Source organism: Dunckerocampus dactyliophorus, chromosome 2 (genome assembly GCF_027744805.1).
Source record: "Dunckerocampus dactyliophorus isolate RoL2022-P2 chromosome 2, RoL_Ddac_1.1, whole genome shotgun sequence".
In the NCBI taxonomy this organism is placed as follows: Eukaryota; Metazoa; Chordata; class Actinopteri; order Syngnathiformes; family Syngnathidae; genus Dunckerocampus; species Dunckerocampus dactyliophorus.
The window spans coordinates 40,832,658-40,858,325 of NC_072820.1; the positions used below are offsets into that span (position 1 = coordinate 40,832,658).

General features: G+C 43.6%; 1 protein-coding gene across 3 annotated transcripts in view; it reads left to right on the plus strand.

The window, feature by feature from the left end:
- Nucleotides 1-25,668, plus strand: part of snx29 (sorting nexin 29) — a 202,801-nt gene that overhangs the window by 38,936 nt on the left and 138,197 nt on the right. For all 3 annotated transcript variants that reach the window (XM_054755500.1, XM_054755509.1, XM_054755517.1), the window contains one exon: nt 6,339-6,424. In XM_054755500.1, the coding sequence (XP_054611475.1) occupies nt 6,339-6,424 (86 nt within the window). The remainder of the gene's footprint in view (nt 1-6,338; nt 6,425-25,668) is intronic.

Here is a 25,668-nt window from a genome sequence, read left to right on the forward strand (position 1 = left end):
TTTGAAGCGCAAAGTGGCGAGTGAAGACTGTACTTGAAAAAGTGCATCAGAAACAACAAAAAATGCTCTGTTCTGACTCTCCAACCCTCCAACCCTTGTTGACTCACACACATGCACAGATTTTCAACCCCTTTTTTTACGCCATCAGTTGGCAGAGCAGAAAGCAGGCCTCGCGCAGCAGGGAAGATGGGAAGGTGGCCAGTTGTGTGGGATCGGGAAGTGGTACTTCGTCACTGGGAGAGGGGGTGGTTGGACAGGCGGATATGTGCGCACACACGCACACGCATACACTGAAAGCAACGGGAGCAGGTGCCTTTTTCTGAGCTGCAATTGCACAGTGACATTCTCATTTAGAGTGCTTAGGCTGTTTTTCCTCTTTGGGAATGTAAAGTGTTGATGTTCTATCGACAGTGTACAATGTTTCTGCTATAGGCACTGGAAGTGTGGTACAAGCGCATGCTATTTTTGATGTTCCTTCTGTAGAGAAGTGAGCAATAAATTGCACTCGGGAGCATTACTCAGAGACATGAATCTCTGAAGGCGTCTTCGTACCTCCCCTTTATTACTTCCAAATAAAAGCAGAGCGCATACCTGAACTGCCAATTTGCTGTGTTTATTGCACATTAAAACAACTCTCAAGCATAAAAATAATAAGTGCTGCAAAAAGACAAAAAACGTAACCCAAGGGTTTAGACTCAACTTTAGCAATTACTGTTGGTAGTTGAAGTTCAAGCGCCTCTCTTGAGATTTTTTGGAGCTCCTACTCACATCAGTGTGTCCTCTTTCTCTATTAATCTTTAGTGCAGTTTAGTTCCTCTAAAAACTTTCTCTTTATTTGCGTTGCATATTCAAATTTCTTATCACTCTGACGCATACATACTGTTTTGGGTTTTGTCCCTCATGTGTCCAAAAAGTCCTCAACTTCTTTGGTCTAAATCTCTCAGACGCAAACTTCCCTGTCTTTCATAAACTGGGCTTCTCAAGCAACAAATTCTATTAATCTGTATTTCATTTTAAATACTATTTTACCCTCTGAGACGTACACTGACAAGTATTTCTAGGGCGAACTATTTCCCCAGATGCATAAGCAGTTGTCAGCTGGCCCCATATCAGCAGGCCAAGGGATGCAGTTTGTGAGTATTTCATTTTCGGCACTCATTTAACACATTTAGAATCCCGGAAGAGATAGACTTTGAGGTTCAGATGATTGTCTGGTGATCTTCGTATAAACACACAGTTTGGGCTGCAGTTCTAGTTTAAGGTTTTGGATATTTGTATTTTAGTTTGTTTTAAAAGGTTTCCTTTTGTGGTTCTGAATAGGGATGGGAATTTGAGTAAACTGGCTTGATAAGCATAAATGCTCCAACTAATGCCTCTATTCAATTACCTGCCGAGTCTCCCACAGTCATCAGGTCCATGAAGCAAATAACAAAACTCACAACAGCAAATAACCGCCACGGTTTCTAATTTGCGCTGGGCCATAAAGCACTGGCCTTAACAGCTGTGGCTGTAGACAACATCCTGATTTAGATTTTATTGGTGGGCGGTCCCCGCTACTTGCTGGTGTCTGGCTCGTCTCTGTTTCCTGGCTGGCGGTTGTCTGCCAAGGGACACCCTGGAGGCATGTCCCTTGGCGTGTTGGTGGATGGGCGGGGGTTCCTCTCTCCCCACCCCACACCACCCGGCTTCTTTTCTCTTCTTCTCTGTCCCCTCCTGCTCCGGTCCGGCCACTCCAAACATAATAACAAAGCATCCAAGTCAAATAAATTCTGTATAACAGGGTAAGTGTATCTCACACTTTTCCCTGGCAGAGTAAATCTGTTGAGCACGTGAGGGCATTTCGGTCTACAATTCAATCTGCCTTAAAGGCTGGACACATGTCACGTGCGCATTGGGAGAGCTTCTTGTTGTTCTTTTTTTACTTCCTGTTTTGTCCAGTAAATCCTGCTGTGGTTTTTGTGTCATCAATGTACTGTAATGACACGTCAGGGCATTATTATTGTGGTTGTTATTGTGTGCGTGTGTTGCTGTAAATGTGTTCTGCTCCTAAGGGAGCTGAGAGGGGGTGGCCTGGAAGTTGCATCAGAGTTGAGTTTTTGCTTGGTGTGGGTTACGGCTGCAACAGTAGCTCTTGTTAGGCATTATTGTGCCTGTTGTGAGGTAATTCAAACCTGCATTAAAAGCTTGTTGTTCCGGTGATCAAGTCTGGTGATTTTGTGTCTCACTGAACATTAGAGTAACATTACTGACACCTAGTGACCGGCGTAGAATACTACATATCACCACACCTTTGAATGTGTCTTATATTTGTGTTTTAGTTGAATTACCATTTTTATGCTTGAAAATGCTTAATTTAAGTAAACAAATACAAAAAATGTGCTTAAATATGCATATTTTGTGGTGAGTGATGACTATATTGGGGCCAACCACAGCTCAGACCTAAATCTCTTGCCCCTGTAACCTTACAGACTTGGAGTGCTTCTGCAAATATTGTTGATTCAAGATGTGCCATGCTGCTATCTGCTATCTGCTATCTCACTGCTATCCAAAAAGAGTGAATGCTGTAATTAAAGCAAAAGGCGCACATTTACGCAGCCAGGTTATTGTGCATATTTTTATGTTTATACAGATATGCATCCTTTTTCAGTAGAATGGCGTATCGGTTACATCAGGGGTGTCCAAATGTCTTCCACCGAGAGCCACATAATGAAAAGGATGCAAGGGCCACTGATATTTTCTAAACCAACATGACCTTTTTCTCTCAATTAATTTTTTCAACTATTGTGACTTAATTACCATAATATTTTGTCTTTACTCATTTTTAGTTTCTTTGTTAAAAAATATTTTTAGAATCTTCTGCCTACCAATGAAAAAACACAGCTGTGGGATGCAAATGACCCCAGGGCCGCACTTTGGACACCCTTGGAATACATTGTATATATATATTTTTTTTAAACTTTGTCTCAAACCTTCTAAATCCGCTATTGTTGCCTGTTGCCAACTAAATTAGTGGACTGAAGTGTGAGCAAAGCACTGCACTGCTTACATGACATAAAACAAGACAATTGCTGTGGCTTTAACAGACAGTGTTTTTATACCTGCATGCCTGTTTTATCAGTCTGCTCTATTCACCAAATGTTACCAATTAGAATACGCTTTAAGCTTTAGTACCAATAATTCCGCTTTTCCACAGTGTGAAATTTATTGCATACTTTTCAGCTCAAGCTGTCTCTCCAATGACGGCGGACCAGTGTTTTACTTCAGCAGAAAACATTTTAAGTGTTTCAGGGATCAATAATTCAACAAAACAAGTTCATTATCAGGCCAGGAAAAACAACACATGCAATCAGTCCGAAGCGCAGCACTTTAGTACTGCTTCTTTGGAGAATCATTTATTCACACAAAGGAACATTTGCTGTAAATAAAAGATTATCCTCAATCTTGAATACATCTTCATCTGTCTTCAATACAAACAAACAATGAAGAGAATAAACTTCAGTGCAGTATCTTAAATTGTGGTGTGCCATAAAAAAATAGCTCACTAGGGCTGTCAGGTTACGTCAAACCTTTATAGCAGTACTTTAAGTTCTTCTAGGCATGTTTCAATTTGTCTATATGTCTGTCTGTCTGTGGGTCGGCCCTTCTGTCGTCAAAGATAATCCAGTAATCCCTCGTTTAATACTTGGTTCCAGACCCGAGTAGGATCTTATAAATGGAATATTTTTGTAGTTAGAGCATAGAAAATGTGTTTATGATCTTCTAAATACAGGTTTTAACATTATTGGAGCCCTCTAGACATGAACTAACACCTCTATAGTCACCTTTACACTCGTATTACCAAAGATATTAGATGTGATAAGAGTAATGTGTGTTGTTGTTGTGTTGCTATAAATGTGTTTCCCAGGGGAGCACTAATGAGTGGCGGACAGGAAGTGTTGCCGAGGGTTCACAGTTAAGTTTTAGCTTGGTGTCGGTTACGGCTGCAACAATAGCTTGTGTTTTTATTAGGTATTTTTATTAGGGATTATTGTGCCTGTTGTGAGATTATGCAGACCTGCAATAAAAGCCTGTTGTTCCGGCGATCAAGTCTGGTGATTGTGTGTCTCACCAAACATTACAGTACCATTGCTGACGCGTAGTGACCAGTGTAGAATACTACGTCCAAGTCTTTGAATGCACGTTTTGATTTATCAATGAATATATTTTTGAATAACCGTGACATAGTGAAGCTGTGAAATCCAAACCGTGAAGTGGCGAGGGGCGACTGCACTTCATTTGCATCTGTGATTGGTTTGTCAAAATGTAAAAACTCGAAAAAAATTTACAAAAAAAAATTTTGTAACCTGAGCTTGAGTGAGACCTCTTCACTCAGACGCAGTTATCTGCCCTCTGGCGTTAACGTCAAACTCCAGACCCATTCTCAGTAAAATGAGACACATTCCAATATCTGTGTGAGTGGCCCCGACCCTCTCCTCCGTGAGCACACACATGGAGTGGGAGCGGTGTGTATTTGATATAATTTAATCAGGCTGGAACAACGCATGGGCCGTGAGCAGGTTTGATAAGCGGCGTGGACGACTCTGTGGAGAGCTCATCGTGGCTGCTGTTGGAGGTCTCCGTGCAGACGGCGCCTTTGTTGGCGGGGAATGAGGTCTGATAAGCAGGGCAGCAAAAAAAATCACCCGTGGAGAATAAGGGGAAAGGGGTGGGGTGGGTTAGATATAGCAGTGGAGCAAGACAAAGGCTGTTACATTTAACTGGCAAGGGCATAAAGCCTCGCTCCAACTCTGATTGATTTCCTCCCCAAGTCGATGTTTAGCTAGTGTCGACTCATTTACGTTATCACTGCGTCTTTGTGTCTGCGTCCTCAATCAATCCAACAAACCCACCACCTTTTTTTATGCCACTCTATGAATTGAATACTCTCCCCGCCTGCAATATTAGGTACACTTCACAAAGATAATAATAGTGGTGTAGAACTTCACTGCATCATATTGACAAGTGTTTCTTTGGTTGTATACTGTATATATTTGTATAACATTTAATTTGTTCCAGAAGGTCCGACTCTAACCGAGACGGATGATAACCAATTTTTCCCATATGAAATAATGTAAATCAAATTGATTTGTTCCAGAAACCCAAAAATGTGAGCACAAAACATCTTGTTAAAGTTTTGCAATTATAGTTTTACATGCAGAAAGCAATTCAAAATGCTTATAAATACAAAATTCAAATATCTCACTAAAATAGAAATTATTTAAAGTTGTTTACCTTCATTGAAGACGTGATTTCTTGATGTGACTGTTTCCAAAGACACGATCAACAACCCAGAATGGAGCCAAAGAAAATAGCAAGTGCCAGCATTTTGATAAAGAAGATCAGCACTAACCGAAAAGCACACTAAACGGAGCGGACGCTCGGAAAGCTGCAACTTTGCTCTGAACACTCACTTCCTGTCAGTCCCTCACTCAGGTCAGGTAGTAACATACGAGTCTTATTTATGTATTAAATGGCTTATTTACTCTTATTTTGTCTACGATATTGGGTAATATGAGTGTAAAGGGATGTTATTTTATGTCTAGAGGTTCTTAATAATGTTACAAACCGTGTTTAGAAGGTCGTAAACAGGATTTGTATCGTAGCTACAAATATATTTCATTTATAAATAAGGAACTATATTTCACTTATCACGGAAATTCACTTATCACAGTTGGGGTACACTAAGGGGAACACTGATGCTATAGTGACTCAAATAGTAAAAATTCCTCTCTATAGCTACACATTTATCCAGGTACTCACCAAAATTATTCCTCTGCAAAGGTTTGTGTAACTGAGTTTTGTGTTTTTTGTGTGATCTTGCTAAATGTATTGTTAAAACTGTTTTGGAAAGTAGTGGTGGCCTAAGACCAGCTGGTCCAGCTGTACTCAATGCTACTGTAATAGAATTTGAAGAGCAATACTGCCGCCTATTGTCACCTGTCTCCATACTGTTTGAGTTGACTTGCGCATGACTCATTTAGAACTGCATCTCAGCTGTACTTGGTATTTCAATCGATTGCTATTTCAGTCTGTTGTGGAGTTCATTTTTATTTTCATTGGTCTTCAGGTGACACATCATTGCACACATACGTCTGCTGTTAGACCAAGAGCTTAATGTTACAAATATAGTCTGAAATCAATCTCATCTAGTCTCTAATGGGTTTGCAGTAAGAATATTAGGCAGGGAAAGCATATAAATCACCTCCTTTCCGCCCAATACTGCGCCCACAACCTCTTTATTATTAGCCTTTATTGGTTATGTGATAGCTGTGTGTGTGTGTGTGTGTGTGTTTGTGCAGGGAGAATGAGGTCCTGAAGGTCCAGTTGAAGAAGTATGTGGGGGCGGTGCAGATGCTGAAGAGAGAGGGGAGCCAGGGCAATGACGGTAAAACACAAACACACACACACACACACATATTGTGTCCCAGGCCATATTTTATTCTTAACAGAAAGTCCCTTTTGTAGAGCCCAGACCAGTTCTGATGCTCTTCTCAAGGGTTCTGTTGTCTAACCTCTCTTTTAATGGTGTAAGGCCTTAACCAAACACGGTGAGCATTTTCTCTGAGTGGATGTGATAACTTTGGCTTTGTTTGCCAATGCTAGGGGGCGGAAGTGGTGCTCTGTGTAAATACAAGCGAGATAAGACCCCACTGTTTCAGAGGCAAATAAAATAAGAACAAGGCAGATTACAGAGGGACCTATAATGGCTAATTGCATTTTAGGGGGTAAAAGGAGAGCTGTTGTCTCTGACAGCCCGAGGGCTTCATTTGTTTGTCCTGTAGATGCAGACAGGTAAAAAGACGTGTGCAATTCTGTTGTTTGGAATGAAGCCACAAGACATTATTTGTAGCTGGCAGTGTTTTTGTAATATTCTGACATAATGCCGCCTTTAGTGTGCAATTTTCATTTTGTGTTGTTTTATGCAAAACAACCCCTGAATGGAGCATCAAAATGCAAAAAGATGAAACAGGAGAATGAGGCCAAAAATAGAGAGTTGTCGATAGATTGAAAACGGCATGAAAACTCAGACAAGATGTTCATCAGCTGATCAGAAGTTTCAGATTCTATTGTTCAGGAGTGTAGCTGAAATTGCTCACTAACCAAAATGTAAGTGCATCAGTCTAAAGACTCATTTACACTTGCACACATTTTGTCACCGCAGTGGAACACAATTTTGCGTGCCAATGGCGTTCCATTGAGTAAATTGGTGCGTAAACAGGTGCGAAGCATGTGTAAACTGTGCGGGGCTGCATGCCAGTGCACAAAGACAATTTTGAAATATTCAAAATTTGTCGCACGCATAATTTCCGTGAACTAGTCGTGAACGCACAGCGAACACATCGCAACCTATGCCTAAACAATGCGGGAAGTGCGTGTCAAAACGTGTCACATTCACATGAATGGGTTAACTTTTCAACCACTTTGTGGAGCAGTTGGGTGAGAATTCTCAAGTAATTTCAGTAGCCTCTTGGATCGTCATTGTGAATTTCTGTTAAAAAGTGATCATAATACACAAAGCGATGTCTTCTAGTCAGCACTTCCCACTCCCGCACTTTCTGTGCCTCCTTTTTTTTTTTTTTTTTAGTTTGTTGCCTCCCTCCTGCTCTTTGCTCATTTTTTTCTGCAGCTAAAAGATAATATAAAATTACCTTTCTTTTTTGCTTAAAGGGGACCTACTATGCTTTTCCTCTTTCCTAGCCTATAAATGTTGTTACAATGTTTTATTCTCGTGTCAAATGATGCCACCGCATCAGATAATGAGGTTTGCACATTTGGAAGTGAGCCCTGAAAGCAGTTTTGCACTGAGTTTTTTTTAACACCGAGTTCCATTGACGTCAGTGCAACCCGGACTTCCTTATATTGGCATGCCCAGCACCGCCGCTCTGCTTTGCTCTGTTCACTGTGTTAGCACGTCGTGCGATGGCTCCCAGGAAATGTTTGTTCGGGTGTGCATAAAGAGGCAAGCATCAAGCAGAAGTGGTTGGAGTTGCTGATTCCCGGCCAGCAAGAGAAAAATATGCTCATCTGTCAATGGCACTTCACTTCACACGGGACTGTTTTGTGAACATGGGTCAATACGAAGCTGGACTATCGGCCAAACTGTTGCTGAAGTCCGACACCTTTGCAACGTTACTTGGTCGTGTTGAAGAGTCCGAAGAGCAAGCCGTAAGTAGCAATTTATCAGTGTTCTAACTGTGCTTATTTTGTGTAAATAATCGGCAAAAGGGGTTCGGCAGCTGTCCGGAAGTCCACAGCGGAGTGGGCTCGGCGGAGCCGTACCTGGAGGAGGGCCGGGGGTGGCGTAAATTACACAGGGAGGCAGGAACTGCAGAAGAAGATGCAGAGTCTGGAAGATCTAGAAAGCATTCTGTGCGGGTTATCATGCATGGTCTTACTGATCATGCATGATTGTGGAGTGTTGCGCAACATTTAAGATGCATCCTTTCAGAATGTTTTGTTAAACTCTGAATTGTTTGGCATTCAGCGATTGAGGCTCACTGTATAACATAAAGAAACACAAATAAGATGAGTGTATAAGTCACAGTTAATTTCTTAACTACTGGAAGAATTAATGGTTAGAATTTTCATTGTGCAAATGCAAGCGCAAATGGCTCATCACCCAGTGAGGAATCATATACTGTATGTATATACAGTATATATATATATATATATATATACATATATATATATATATATATATATATATATATATATTTTTTAAAAAGGGCATTTTTCTTATGTTTATCTCACATCTCGAGGTCAAAGAGTCAATGATTGGTGACAAACCGTATTTGTTAAGCAGTCAAAAGCTTGGGCAGCCTCCGCATTTATCGGTGTTATGTTTAAAACATGACAGCAACTTCACATTTCATCTTTGCTTCCTGGCAGTAATAATCTCAAACAAGGCACACCGATGCCTGACATCTGATTGGAGGTCAACATGCTGACACACATGTGTTATCAGGAAATCACACAATCAAAATTGAACCTCGTCTGATTTATTATTTGTTTGTGGCATTCTCATGTTGTTTCTTTCCCCCATTTCACCACCATTCATCCCCTCTTCAGTCAGCTCTTCCCACTTATTTTTGATCCGTCCTTCCTCCCTCCTCCCTCCATCCCGACGAGGCGTAGCAATTTCCTCTCTGCGGCGGCATCTAAATGATTTCATCCTCCCTTGCCTCTGTCTTCTCCCTCTAATGATGTGCCTCATTCTCTCCTACTCTTGATGTTGACTACCAGAGTTCCGCTGGTTCTAAGAGGAGGACGTATGAGTGAAATTGAAGTAGGGGGCTAAAAGTAGGATGAATTGACAGAACAATGCCTGTTTTTTTATGTGCTGTCAGCATGCTTCCCTGTGATCAGAGCCCCTCTGTCTAATGATAGCGCTGCAGACCTGATCTCTCAAATGCTCCTTAGGCACTGTCAGCGCCACTGACATCCGACTAAAGATGTTTCTCTGTTACCTCTGCTTTGACAGAGTGATAGTTAATTGTTTCCTGCAGGATGCGGTTGCAGGCCTTTTTCTCTTTATAGTAAGGAATAGTCGCTTTGAATGAATATGAATGAACATGCATGCATTTGTATACCTCACATGCCACATTAGCACAAATCTCATGTGTGTAAAGCAATGGAAAAAATGCATTTGTGTGTTACATTTGGCGTAGCTCCTCATTAGGCAGATTCTGGTGAGTGTGTAGTCCAACAGTGATGGTTGTATTTAATGTGCAGTACGTACAGTACGTTCCTACAAGTCCTTGTGCTCATAATGAGGCTACACAGGATGTTTGTTCCCACATTTCAGTCACCTTGAAGGAGAACTGTATCTACTTTTTGATTACTGTATCGTTTGGAAGGAAATCCATTTCACTTCTGTTGCTCTTATTCTCAGGTAAAGTGTTAAAATAGAATGTGCTACTTGACTGCAACCAGCGGAGGTGCTGTTGATTAAGTTTCAACTCGTAATTGCAGTTTAGAGCATACTCACACTCGGCTAATCATCCCATGCCCTTCAGACCAAAGGATGGACACATTTGGCTATTGTGAGAGTACGCAGATCCCCGCCCAAGCCCGGCACACTTCCTCTGGCATGATTGCAAGATCTGGGCCAGGGACAGCTTGATTTGAAGCACACACACGTGCGGAATATAAGCAAGTCATAGAAAGACTCGACAGTCATCCCTTGTTTACCGCAGTTGCAGTCCATTCCATTCCATTCCATTCCATTTTTCTCCGCTTATCCGGGTCCGGGTCGCGGGGGCAGCAGTCTCAGTAGGGAAGCCCCGACTTCCCGGTCCCCGACCACCTCCTCCAGCTCCACCGGGAGGACACCAAGGCGTTTCCAGGCCATCTGTGAGACATAATCCCTCCAGCGTGTCCTAGGTCTTCCCCGGGGCCTTCTCCCGGCTGGGCATGCCCGAAACACCTCACCAGGGAGGCGTCCGGGAGGCATCCGGACTAGATGCCCGAGCCACCTCAGCTGGCTCCTCTCGATGTGAAGGAGCAGCGGCTCTACTCTGAGCTCCTCCCGGATAACCGAGCTCCTCACCCTGTCTCTTAGGGTGAGTCCCGCTACCCTACGAAGAAAACTCATTTCAGCCGCTTGTATCCGCGATCTCGTTCTTTCGGTCATGACCCAAAGCTCATGACCATAGGTGAGGGTGGGAACATAGATCGAACGGTAAATTGAGAGCTTTGCCTTCCGGCTCAGCTCTCTCTTCACCACGACGGTCCGGTACAGCGACCGCATTACTGCAGACGCTGCGCGGATCCGCCTATTGACCTCACGCTCCAACCTTCCCTCACTCGTGAACAAGACCCCGAGATACTTGAACTCCTCCACCTGGGGCAGGACCTCATTCCCAACCCGGAGGGAGCAATCCACCCTTTTCCGACTGAGAACCATGGCCTCGGATTTGGAGGTTCTGAGTCTCATCCCAGAAGCTTCACACTCAGATGCAAACCGTCCCAGTAAACGCTGCAGGTCACAGCCCGATGAGGCCATCAGGACCACATCATCTGCAAATAGCAGAGATGAGATCCTAGTGCCCCCGAACTGGACTCTCTCGACACCTTGGCTGCGCCTAGAAATTCTGTCCATGAAAATTATAAACAGAATCGGTGACAAAGGGCAGCCTTGGCGGAGGCCAACGTTCACCGGAAACAGGCTTGATTTACTACTGGCAATGCGAACCAGGCTCCTGCTCCAGTTGTACAAGGACTGAATGGCACGTAGTAGCGCGCCACCAATCCCATACTCCCGGAGCACCCCCCACAGAACACCGCGAGGGACACGGTCAAATGCCTTTTCCAGGTCCACAAAGCACATGTAGACCGGGTGGGCAAACTCCCAAGTACCTTCCAGGACCCTTGCAAGGGTGTAGAGCTGGTCCAGTGTTCAGCGACCAGGACGAAAACCACATTGCACCTCCTGTAGCCGAGGTTTGATTAACGGTCGTACCCTTATCTCCAGCACCCTGGAATAGACTTTCTCAGGGAGGCTGAGGAGTGTGATCCCCCTATAGTTGGAACACACCCTCCGGTAACCCTTCTTGAAAAGGGGGACCACCACCCCAGTCTGCCAATCCAGAGGTACTGTTCCCGACTTCCATGCAATGTTGAAGAGACGTGTCAGCCAAGACAGTCCCTCAACATCCAGAGCCTTGAGGAATTCAGGGCGAAACTCGTCCACCCCCGGAGCTTTGCCACTGGGGAGCATTTTGACTACCGCAGATACCTCAGCCACGGTGATGGAACTGTCCGCGTTCGTATCCTCAGTCTCTGCTTCCTCTATGGAAAGTATGTCAGTGGGATTGAGAAGGGCCTCAAAGTATTCCTTCCACCGCCCAACTATATCCTCAGTCAAGGTCAGCAGGCTCCCGTCCCCACTGTAAACTGTGTGGACCGGGCACTGCTTCCCCTTTCTGAGGCGCCGGACGGTTTGCCAGAACCTCTTAGAGGCCGACCGAAAGTCGTGTTCCATGGCCTCACCGAACTCCTCCCACACCCGAGTTTTTGCCTCGACCACCGCCGAAGCTGCGTGTCGCTTGGCCTGCCGGTACCCGTCAGCTGCTTCAGGAGCCCCACAAGCCATCCATGCTTGATAGGACTGCTTCTTCAGCTTGACGGCAGCCCTGACCTCTGGTGTCCACCATCGGGTTTGGGGCTTGCCGCCACGACTGGCACCGACCACCTTGCGGCCGCAGCTCCGATCGACTGCCTCAGCAATGGAGGCACGGAATAGAGCCCATTCGGACTCGATATCCTCGTCCTCCCCCGGGATGCAGGAGAAGCTCTGCCGGAGGTGAGAGCTGAAGACTCGACGAACAGGAGACTCTTCCAAACGTTCCCAGCACACCCTCACTACACGTTTGGGTCTACCGGGTCTGTCCGGCATCCTCCCCCGCCATCTAATCCAACTCATCACCAGGTGGTGATCAGTTGACAGCTCAGCCCCTCTCTTTACCCGTGTGTCCAAAACATGCGGACGCAGGTCTGATGATACGACTACAAAGTCGATCATAGACCTGCGGCCTAGGGTGTCCTGGTGCCATGTGCACTTATGGACATCCTTATGCTGGAACATGGTGTTTGTGATGGACAAACTGTGGTTCGCACAGAAGTCCAACAACATCACACCGCACGGGTTCAGATCGGGGAGGCCGTTCCTCCCAATCACGCCCCTCCAGGTCACACTGTCATTGCCCACATGGGCGTTGAAGTCTCCCAGTAAAACGACAGAGTCACCAGTTGGGGTGCTCTCCAGCACCCCTCTGATGGACTCCAGGAAGGCTGGGTACTCTGAACTGCCGTTTGGCGCGTACGCACAAACGACAGTCAGGACCCTTTCCCCAACCCGAAGGCGTAGGGAAATGACCCTCTCGTTCACTGGGGATGACTTCAACACAGAGGCACTGAGCCGGGGGGCTATTAATAAGCCCACACCAGCTCGCCGCCTCTCCCCTGCAGCAACTCCAGAGTAGAACAAGGTCCAGCCCCTCTCGAGGAGTTTGGATCCAGAACCCAAACTGTGGGTCGAGGTGAGTCCGACTATATCTAGTCGGAATGTCTCAACCTCTCTCACAAGTTCGGGCTCCTTCCCCGCCAGAGAAGTGACGTTCCATGTCCCAAGAACCAGATTTGGCCGCCGAAGACCAGGTCGCCTAGGTGCCCGCCCTCGACCGCGACCCAAAACGCAATGCACCGGACCCTTATGCTTGCCCCCGCAGGTGGTGGGTCTACAGGGGGGAGGTCCCGTGTGGCTTCTTCGGGCTGAGCCCGGCCGGGTCCCATGGGTGAAAGCCCGACCACCAGACGCTCGCCTGCGAGCCCCTCCCCCAGGCCTGGCTTCAGGGTGAGGCCCCGGTATCCCACTTCCGGGCGAGGTGCGGTCTCTCCTCGTGTGTTTATTCATACGGGTCTTCTGAATCACTCTTGGTCTGACCCGTCACCCAGGACCTGTTTGCCTTGGGAGACCCTACCAGGGGCATATAGCCCCAGACAACATAGCTCCTAGGATCACTCGGGCACACAAACCCCTCCACCACGGTAAGGTGGTGATTCACGGAGGGGGCAGTTGCAGTCGTCCCTCGCAATATCACACTTCGATTATTGCTCGCTTGCGCTGTCGCGGGTTTTCAAAAATGAATTAATAAATGCTTGCTGTTTTGTAGTTGACTATGGTGTATTGTTTAAAAAAATATTGAAAGACAAAGGTACATGTAGTATTTTGGCCACTAGTGGTCAGTAATGTTCCTTTATTGACATGACATTAGATTATCATCACAATTTGTGGAGTCAGCCATGGCATGTCCGACACGGCAACGCAAGGCAAGGCAAGTTTATTTATAGAGAACAATTCATACACAAGGTAATTCAAAGTGCTTTACAGGAAAGAAGATTAAAATCACTTCATAAAATCATTCCATAAAACAAATGAAGAGTGCAGATAAAACACTTTCAGTTGTCATATGCACAGTTGAATAGAAATGTTCTCAGCTTTGATTTGAACTTTGCCAAAGTTGAGGATTGTCGCACATCTTCTGGAAGATTGTTCCAAATTTTGGCAGCATAAAACTGAAATGCAGCCCCACCGTGTTTAGTCCTGACTGTGGGCACCCGCAGGCGACCACTCCCTGAGCTTCTCAGAGCTCGAGATGGTTTACGTGGCTCTAACATGTCAGAGATGTACTTTGGCGCAAGGCCATGAAAAGACTTGTACACAAGCAGAGCTGTTTGAAAGTCTATTCTCCGAGCACCAGGAAGCCAGTGCAGAGACCCGAGTACTGGACTAATATGGTCATATTTCCTGGTTCTAGTCAGGACTCGAACAGCAGCATTCTGGATGTACTGCAGCTGTTTTACAGCTCGTTTAGAGAGCCCGGTGAGAAGGCCGTTACAGGAGACAAAGGCATGGATTAGTCTCTCTAAATCTGGCGTAGACACTATTCCCTTGATTTTGGCAATGTTGTTTAGGTGGTAAAAAGCTGATGATGTTAAAGCCTGATTGGAAAGTATCAAACACATTGTTAGAGAGAGGAAAGTCAGTAAGATGTTGGTATACAACCTTTTCTAGGACTTTTCCCAGGAATGGCAGGTTTGGTATGGGCTGATAGGTGTTCAGTACTGTGGCATCAAGACTGCTCTTTTTCAGAAGAGGCTTAATGACAGCAGTTTTTAGGGCCTTTGGAAATGTTCCAGTGTGAAATGTTACCTAGATGGCGTGGGCTGTAGTAGCAAACTGCTCAGCACAGACTTTAGAAATCTAGGTGGTAACTCATCAAGGCAGCATGTTGATGGGCCCAGACTGCAGAGGGCGTCTCTTCGACTGTTTTGTCAATGACAGGTGTGAAATGGGTCAGCTCGAGGTGTCTAGCTGGCTGCAGAATAGTTATTTGTGTTGTGGAAATGTTTGTATTTTTTATACCTTGAACTTTGTCATGAAAGAATGTTGCAAACTCATTGCACTTAGATGTAGAAATGAGTTATAAGGGCAGTGAAACTGGAGGTTTTTTAATTTGTTAACTTTAAAACAGTACATGAGAGTTGTTACTACAGTTGGTGATGATTTCAGACATGGTAGAGTGAAAAGAAGTTCACCTCCCGTTCAGTGTGGAAGTGGTGATTTTTTTGTCTTCTCTGTCCTTCTTCCCACTCCATTTTAAAACTTTTCTTAAGTTTAGAATACATACATGGGGGCTAACTAGTTAGCTTGCTAATGTTTAAAACCATGGCCGCCTCTTCCCTGCAGTCATTCCGTAGCCTGCACATTACAGTTGAGCAATGTGGCATAAACAAAAAATAATAGGAGTGTAAAGGTGAGTATAGGGGTGTTATTTCATGTCTACAGGGCTCTAATAATGGTAAAGATTGTATTCAGAAAGTCATGAAGAGGTTTTCTATGCTTAAACTACAAAAATATAGTATTATTTACATTAAATTCTACTTTGCGGAAATGTACTTATCGCGGAACCAATTCACCACGATAAACAAGGGATGACTGTAATCCGTTCCAGACCTGACCATAATAAGTGAATTTCTACGTAATAGTATTCATTATTCATAAATGGAATATTTTGATAGCTAGAGGATAGAAAACCTTTTTCCGACCTTCTAAATAAGACATACAATAGACTTCTACATGTTAGCGTTGGGAGAGTTCCTTGTTGTTTTTATAACTTCTTGTTCTGTATGGTGCTTCCTGCGATGGCTATTATCTCTTCCATGTTATGTAGTGACCCTTAAGGGTATTATTATTGTGTTTATGTTATTGTGCTCTTGTGTTGCTGTAAATGTGTTTCAGTGTTAAGGGAGCTGAGTGTGAGTGTGTGTGTGTGTGTGTGTGGGGGGGGGGGGGGGGCAGGAAGTGATGCTGGGGGTTCAGGGTGTCACTCATCACTCTGCACTGCGTGTGAACTCCACTGAGTGGGCCTCCTTCCCACCCTCTGTGCATGAAGGAGGATGAGCGGAGCAGGGTCCTCATTAAACATGGAAGAAGCAACGTCGTCTGCGGTGGAGGAACTGGTCAATAAAAGCAGTGGCTCGGTAATTTGGAGGTGCTTCAGATTCAGAGCATCAGATGAGCAACAAAATGAAATTATATGTAGAGAGTGCCATAAAAAAGTGACTGCCAAGTGCGAAAGCACAACAAATCTTTTTTGCCACCTTAAAACTTGGCACAAACTCCAGTACGAGGAGTATGTGAAGCTGCGCTCTGAAACAGCCCCAGCTTCACAGCCCCTCAAAGCTCCTGACACAACACAAAGCTAACTGCTTGCTTCCTTTTCCTGTTGTGTTCCTTATGAAAGGAAAAGTGCACAGCGGGGCGCTATGACCATGGTGGTGCCCTATCACATTGCTAAAGATATGGTCCTCTTTACAACGGTGGAAAAAAAACAGATTTAAAAAGCTGCCGAAAACAATGGACTAAGTCAGGTATGTAGTCACTAACCGGTGGAACCATTTTACACTGACCAGTGATGTGTAGCTAAAGGTTTGTTATAAATAAGATGAATCAATCAATCAATATTCAACCTAAATACAGTGATCTCCTGTTTGTCACGGTTAAGTGGTTCCAGACCTGACTGTGATAAGTGAATTCAAAGTAGGATTCAGTATTAATAAACTGGATATTTTTTAAGTTAGAGCATAGAAATCCTGTTTATGACTTTCTAAATACGAGTTTTCACAGTATTAGAGACCTGTAGACATGAAATAACGCCCTATAGTCACTTTTACCCTATTCTTTGTTTACATCACATTGTGCATCTAGCATAGCAAGCTACCAAGCTAACTAGTTAGCCTCTCCATTGTACTTATTCTAACCTTAAAGTGTGTCAAACGAAGTGGGGAAGAAGGACAAAGCAGTCAAAAACTTACCACTTCCACATGGAATGAGAGGAGAACCTTTTTTTCCCCCCCACTCTATGGCATATCCATCTCAGCCATGGCACATCGGCTTGGCTCTGCTGGCTCAATAACCAGTCTCCATGCAGTGTAAAAGGTAACGTCATGTCTCATAACATTACTGATGCCTAGTGACCAGAATACTACATATACATTGGCTTTCAGTATTTTTCGGCTAATAATAAATAGGCCATAGTCAACCACGAAACATCATTTATAAAGTAATTTTTTGGGAAAAACGTGATATAGTGAGGGAGCGTTATGAACCAGTCCTAAAGAAAAGCCTGTTCTGGTGATCAAGTCTAGTGCTTGTGTGTCTCACTGAAACTTACAGTAACATTACTGACATCTAGTGACCAGTGTAGAATACTACATATCAACGTCTTTGAGTGCGTTGTTTGAATGCCTTATACAGGTATTTGTATTTTAGTTCATTTAGCCATTTTTGTGCTTGAACATGTTTAATTTAGGCAAAAAATACATAACATATGCTTAAATTTGCGGCTTTTTGACGAATAATTGGCAACAGCAATTGGTAATTTACTAATATGTTTTTGAAAAACGCGATAGAGTGAAGCAGCAAAATTTTAAGCGCAAAGTGGCGAGGGGTTAGTATAGTGTGATCTCACAAAATCTCACAAATTCTAAAGTATAACCGGCACAGTTCAAAATATCAATATAATAGAAAGACTCAAAATTATCAGAAAACCCACAGCACGCGTGTACACCTGCGACTACATCTGTGTGTGTGTAATGAAGACGTGTTCTCACTTAACGAGATCGCTCCTCTTGCTACTTTGCACCGAATAAATAATCAGAATGACTCAAAATAAGACTGGAAATAATCCACAAAGTCAGGGAAAAGTGATGGCACGAGCAAACAGGCACAGGTGATCAGTGTGAGCGCAGGCCATGGGGTGGGTCAGGAGAGAGAGGGAGTCTAGATTGCTACGATGGCCTCGTGTGAGTATGACCTTAAATAACAAAAACATGAGACCTGAGACAAACCCCCTGATCAATTAAATAAGCAATGTGGCGTTGGTCAGAATCTTAATTCTTGGCTGAGTAGTTATGATAATTGCTCTCTGGTGTGGTGTCTTGACCTCCAGTGAAGCCAGCGTTTAAAAAATGCTAAGTGTAATAGTGTGACTTGGGATCGAACACTGTTGTCTGAAGTCAATTGGCACAATGATACAAGGTCAAGACTGTGATTAAGGGCATTGATTGGTGAAGAAAAACATTAGTTTTCTACGAGAAACTGCAGGATCTTACCCTTGGAGAGTCTTTCTGTCTTCCAGGTAATAATGCTTTTATTTTCCCAGAGGAGCTTTAATGGCTGCCTGGTTGACCGGTTGCTGTTTGAATGAATGATTTACTCAAGAAATCGATTCTCCACGGAGATAGTCCTTGCATTGGGGAAATGGGTTCTTCGCCTACTAAGATGGCAGTCTGCCTTAAATTGGCTTGTAGGGGTGTAGATTGAAAAGATTGGCCTGCCAGGTCTAGGCTATGGTTCCAGAGTTATTAACCTGTTCATAGCTGGTGAGGCTCCCAGAAGAAACTAGGGGAGATCAATGACAGGTCAAAGGCCGCTAATTCCCTCTGATGTCATGTGGCCCACTATTCCAGTGGTTGTATGTTCTTGTGGATCTAAGTGATCTAAGGTCATGTCTGAAACCTGAAAACAGTTTTAATCAGTGGATTAACTTACTAGAACTAGAAAGTTTCCCAAACATTTGCAGCTGAAGATAAAGTAATTATCTGGTTAAGTACGAGTTTCGTTCTTAGACTGTGATGTAAGGCCAGTTTAGGTGTAAGTCAAATCTTACCTAAATTGAACCAAATTGGACTTCCAAATGACTCACATCTCTTGCCACGAGATCTGACGAGATTAAAACATGATTATAGTTCTTGTTTAGAGAAAAACTGTCTTGCGGGAAGAGGGCAACCAGAGACAGACATCTATCAGACTGTGAGCTATGGCATTGCGACTATGAATATTCTGCACAAGGTTGTCATTAATTACATGGAAGTGGCAATGCGCGAGGCATGATTGGAACCGCACATTGAGTGCTTAACGCACACTGTAAACCTTGCAATCCAACCTGCCCTCTGTGTTACCAGTGTCACTCGCTTGTGACGTATGGCTGTTTTTTTTTTTTTACTTCAAAAGCTGCTGCCATGTTCATGTCCAAGCAGCAGCTGTAGTAATTTTACATTTGATCAAAGTTACTCAAGATTTGTCGGATCAAAACACGATCGCTGCATATGACTTCTATCAAAACGTGATGTGGCATCTATTTTGGATCATCATGGGGATTGTAGTTCTTTTAGCATAAACATAAAAGTAATCTACTGCAGCCTGCCATCTATTTTACATTTCTTTACCTTCCCAGGCGGCAACATAAATGATTAGTAGTGGCAGCTACAACTGCCGTCATTATTTTAACTTTTGTCATCTTTTTGTTTCTATTTGTGGAAAAAGTTAACAGTTAAAAGCATCATGCTTAGGTCATGCATGCAAAGTTCTAAAACATTTCAAAATGTACCTGCATTGATTTGATTTGCGACTCAGTTAAATAAAAAAGTCTGTTTGTCCAGTCCAGTCAGTGTTGTTTGTAATATTAAATATTGTCTTGTGAACCCAATATTGTGTATCACCTAGTCTCATGAGCTGAGTGTATCCAGACAATAGAAAAAATAAATGAGACAGTGATAAAAACAGAACAACTCACTTTTATTCCTGTGGTTTATTGGGAGGAGGAAGTAGGAGAGGCAGGAGAATCTCCAGACGTTCTGGGGTAGAGAGTAGAGGTTCACTTCCTGAATCAACATAAGGCTCACTACCTTATGCTTGGTAGACTTAAGTGACGTTATTCATTTCGTGTAGTTGTGAATGAGGCACACTATATACATCCGCAAAAAAAGTTGGGTCGCAGGTGCTCCAATTTTTTTAAAGTAGAAAAGTTAAAGTTAACCACTATAAAACAGGAAAAAACAATAAAATACAGTACCTTTATGACAAGTAATTTATTAAAAACTCCACTGTTCTGACATGTTAGTTTATACAGTTTGCAAAGGAAAAACTATTATTTCCCCACAGGAGCAAAATAAAGTTTGCTTTTTGATTCTAGTTAGATTCATATACTCAGCTCTTGGCATAAAAAAAAAATACATGCTGCTCCTTTTGGTCTCAAGAGTAAACATGTACTGAGGCTGAACTATACTTTGCATGTCATGGCGTACATGTTTAATTTGACCATAAATAAAGTCACAGCAGACAAGAGCTTATTCATCTGCAATAAGGAAATGGATTACATGGTTGTTAAAAAGCCAATAAGGTTGCTCTCTGGCCCCTGGTCCGTCTTGCTCCCACTGACAGCCTACGGTGTAATGACTGAATGAGAGGCATTTATCACTGCTGCCTGTCCTAATAGGCGTGTGTAACTTATTCATTACACGCATAGCTCTGCATTTATTGTCTCTCAGCATGCTCCGTTTTGCCCTTGTATGTGCCCGGGGAGAGGTCAAGCATCCTGCTTAAACTTAACAGTTGTGTATCTGCGTGTGTGTGTAAATTCTGCTGTTGTTTTGCACTCAAAGCCCTCTGTGAATATAAATTAATAAGTGAAGGTGTTTGCATGTTAATTAAAACCTAATACCTTTATATTGCTTTTGGAGGCTGTCAGGTTTTATTCATTACTTTTAAAATGGAGTGTGTTCAGAGGGGTTAATGATAGAAAAGCAGGTCACAGTGGAGGGAGGGGAGTCATTACCGAACAAATGTGTGTCGGCATGCGTCTTTGCAGGGCAAAAGTGCACGTGTCTATGGTTCAATGTGATTTGGCAGACTTGTCACAGTAGGTGGTGTTCATGGACGTGTGTGTGGATGTCTAAATGAAACTGCACTGGTGGCAGTTGGTGGTATGAAGACTGTCTTTTTGTTAAAAATTTATTTCAGTCCCAGTGGGCTGATGTGAAAAGTATAAATGATGAGTCATTGGGCTTAATTGTGCCCCAACAGCAGGTGTCAAGCCAACAGATTGTGCCTGTTTACCAGCTCTGAGGTGTGAGTGCTGTTCATTTTGTCCCAAAGAATCAATGTGGCAGACACTGGCTATTTACAAGGTGACAATGTATTGAATATGTGAAAGTTTGGCCACCAGGTGGTCATCACCTCGATGCTGTGGATGCCACTGGGGTGTGTGACACATTTCATCACCTGTCCTAGACAGAGCTCACACTTTAATCAGCCCGCTGAATGCCGGAACACGCTGTTGGCCATTACTTCGGCCCCTTTGACAAGACAAATTTGGGAAAGTGTGGTGAGGAGGGAAAAGATGTCCAACAGACGCCGCATTTTGGCACCTTTAAGGACGTACTCATGCTTGGGCACAGGGCTCACTTAACATCTAAAGCGGTGGTCACCAACCTTTATGAGGACAAGATCCCTGTTCTGGACCGTGAACCCAGGCAAAGTTCTACCCACCGCCCTACAAAAAAATACTTAGGTATACATGAAGTTACTTGCTCCTTCAAGCACAAGTACACTTCTAAAAAAAACTCCAACAATTTCACCTCTAGCACCACACACACACACACTTTCTTGGGATTTTTTTTAAGTGTTACATATTTAGAGACAAAGATTTGTTTTATTTATTGGTTGTTTGTGTCAACATTTCAGCTCTTTCTTAGCTTTTCCTCTAGTGGCGTGCACTGGCACCACCATTCGGGCTTTGGGGGCCGAGTTCAGGGCTGCGGGCGCGCATGGAGAGCGGCGAGGCGTACGGGCGTGTTCAGTGGTCAAAATGCGTGACTCCAGGGGAGGGCACTGATGTGATAATGAATTTATTTTTCGTAATATTTTTACGATTGTAGCGAAGAGCTTGGACTGTATGTGATGTAAGCAAATTCACTGGAGCACCTCATCCACACAGCCGTCGCTCCGTTCAGAGAGCCAGACGCAATGGAACATTGTTTTTTTTAATACACAGTTCAGACTTTTAACATTGATGCCAATGTCTGATGTATTGTCTGGTATCTTTTATCACCAACACAGACAGGCATAAGCATATTTTTTTTCAACATTTCAATAGCAGTTGCCCGGATTGCATGAATGTGCCATTGGTCCTACAAAGGACCCTGAGCTTTCCTGCAAGGAGCTTGGCGTAAAACACATGAAGTCCACCCTGAACAGTGCATGCACAAAATATAAATGTATAATCAGGGAATTTACAACAGCGATCGACGGGGTAAGTCCAAAAGATCAACTGGTTGATCGCGATCAACGTGTTGGCGACCCCTGATCTAAAGCATGGAACATGTGACTGTGTGGCATGATTGGAAGAGGTGGTCTATGGCCAGGCACGACGATTCCATGCACATACACATGCACATGCACAACGTAGCGGAGTCATAGAATGACAAGAATGCGATCACTCCTTGCAGATTCTTCAATGAGAACACATTTCATAATATAAATCAAATTCTCAGACTTAGAATGATCCGAGAGTGAACCCTACAGCATGCTCACTCCAGTCCTGGGCGTAATAAAGACATGTCGTTTAATTAATGTGCTCCTCTCGCGAACATTAATAGCGGCGGCAACCTTGCACAAAATAAATAACCACGACGACTCCAAATAAAGGTGAAACTAGTTCACATATTAAGGGAAATTGTAACATATCTAATTAACATATATAATACAGACCCTTTCCAAAAAATTAGAATGTCATGGAAAAGTTGTTAAATTTCCATAATTCCATTCAAAAAGTTAAACTTTCATAGATTATAGATTCAGGGCCCACAATTTAAACGATTTCAAGTGTTTATTTGTTTATTTTTACATAATTTGGGCTTCCAGCTCATAAAACCCACGAAAACAGGAATTCCAAAAATTAGAATACTGTGAAGAAATCACCATTTACTTCTCAGTTTTTGCAGGAAAAAAAAGAAAGAAATTAGGATCACATCAAATCAATCAAAATATGGTACTTTCAAAACGATATGTCAATCTTCAGTACTTGGTTGGGAATCCCTTTGCCTTAATCACTGCCTCGATGCGACGTGGCATTGAAGCAATCAGCCTGTGGCATTGCCTGGGAGTTATGGAAGCCCAGATTTCCTTGATGCTTGCTGTCAGCTCTTCTTTGTTGTTGGGTCTGGTAACCCTCATTTTCCTCTTGAGAATACCCCATAGATTCTCAATGGGGTTTAGGTCCGGTGAGTTGGCTGGCCAGTCAAACACTGTGATGGCATGGGCATCAAACCAGGTTTTGGTGCTTCTGGCGGTATGGGCAGGGGCCAGGTCCTGCTGGAAGATGAAATCTGCATCTCCATACAGATCCTCAGCAGAAGGAATCATGAAGTCCTCTAAAACATTCTGGTAGACTGTTGCGGTGACCTTGGATTTAAGAAAGCAGAGTTTACCAACACCTGCACCGGACATTGCACCCCACATCATGACGGACTGTGGATATTTCACACTGAACCTCAGGCAGCTTGGGTTCTGTTCCTCACCCGTCTTCCTCCAAACCCTTGGACCTTGATTCCCAAATGAAAGGCACACTTTACTTTCATCGGAAAAGAGGACCTTGGACCACTGGCCAACAGTCCAGTCCTTCTTCTCCTTGGCCCAGTGGAGACGCTTCCTACGTTGGCTCAGGTTCAGAAGTGGCTTGACCCGAGGAACCCGACAGTTGTAGCCCATCTTCCGGATGCGTCTGAATGTGATCTCTGCCAGATTCTTGAATCTTCCCTGTTTGATAATCCGCTGAAGCCCACGGTCATCTCTTTTGCTGGTGCATCTTCTCCTGCCACATTTTGCCCTTCCTCTAGACTTTCCATTGATATGCTTGGACACAGCACTCTGTGAACAACCAGCCTCCTTAGCTATGAACTTTTGTGGCTTACCCATCCTATGGAGGGTATCAATGATGGTCTTCTGGCCAGTTGTCATGTCTGCAGTCTTCCCCATATTGAACCCAACTGAGACAATTGAACCAAACAGAAGCAATTTAATGACACCTGGGGAAGCCTGTGCAGGTGATTTGACTTTAGTAGATGATTAGTGTGTGACACTCAGTTTAAAACATTCATTCCCTGCAAAATTTGGGCTGATTTCTTCACAGTATTCTAATTTTTTGAATTCCTGTTTTCGTGGGTTTAATGACCTGGAAGCCCAAATTATGTAAAAATAAACAAATAAATACTTGAAATCGTTTAAATTGTGGGCCCTGAATCTATAATCTACGAAAGTTTAACTTTTGAATGGAATTATGGAAATTAAACAACTTTTCCATGACATTCAAATTTTTTGGAAAGGGTCTGTATATGTGATTGCAACTAATTAATGACAACCCTGTGCAAAAATAAATAATCAGAACTCTAAACAAGTATGGAAATTTGTTAGAAAGTCAAGAGAAATTGCAGTAAAATAGCAGAAAGAGAGGGAGCCAAGAGACTGAGGGGGGAATCTCGCCAAAGTCCAGCATGGTACTAATGGCGTACTGTGAGTACGTCCTTAATTACACTTGTTTGCTGTATTAGGTGGCATTATTACGCTTCTTTTCTTTGTCGCTGTTGAAGGGGACGGAGTTGACGCAAAAATATTTTGCCTTCTGAGGTAATGTCAGAGTTGTGCAAAGCGTGACGGCTCCTGCATGTCTAAGGGTATTCCGCAACACCTGACACTCTCTCTTGCCCTTTGGGTTGGAAATGATTTATACATCGCATGAGATGTTGCCACTAACGTCATCTAGCATTCAATAATCTTATTGTGGGCTGCCGTGCTGCTATGTGGACACACATATTCCACTTCAATGGGTTTCAATTAAATGCGTACAGGCAGGCACATTCTGGATCTTTTGATAACAGTAGATCTTCTTCTTCCTCCTCTTGTTCAAGAGGGTTTCCTACAGTATCACAATGGCGTCATTATTTAGCATAGGTAACTGTTTTTTCTTCTTAATTACAAATATACCTGAAGCAAACTGCAACTTTATACTGCATTTACTGCCACCTACAGGACTGGAGTGGATTACAATCACCCAACACGTCACAGCCAATTCTAGTTAATATTTGTGCAATTCCACTTCTCCTGAAGTGTTTTAATGGCGTAGTGAGAGTGATTTAAGTCGAGAGAGAGCCTCTACAAATTTGATGAGATGTAGAGGGGAAGCCCTCAGGTGATGTAGATAGAGATTCACCTCCTATATTGCCCCTACGTATTTTTGAACTTGCACAAATACACACCAACACACACACACACTTGCAGATACGCATTCCTTCAGGCCATTACTGTACCTGGCACTCAAAGTCACCGCAAGCATAATCTCGCCACTTTGCTGCCATACAAGTTTCACATGCATACACAACTACGCTCCAGGAGAACATGGCCATATTAAAACAGGATAGGACATCACACTCTTATCTCAAGAGTGATTAAATCTGCTCCCAGCTCACCGTCCTGCCGGCCCTCCAGCCAGCAATGGAAGTGGTGTGGTGCATTGGCAGGACCCAGGCTGGCCATTCATTTCCTGCATGACTGCTCGCGCTGATGATAACACTTCCTTTAGCAAAGGGCGAGAGCATTAAACACACCATGTTTGCCAGGGAGAGGATGTCAGGAACTGAGGGCGAGCATGTTAGAAGGGCCTTTGTTGTACTCGAACACATGTTGGGTTTTAGTGACATGTGGAGTAGCTTTTAAGCCACAGGTGTCCT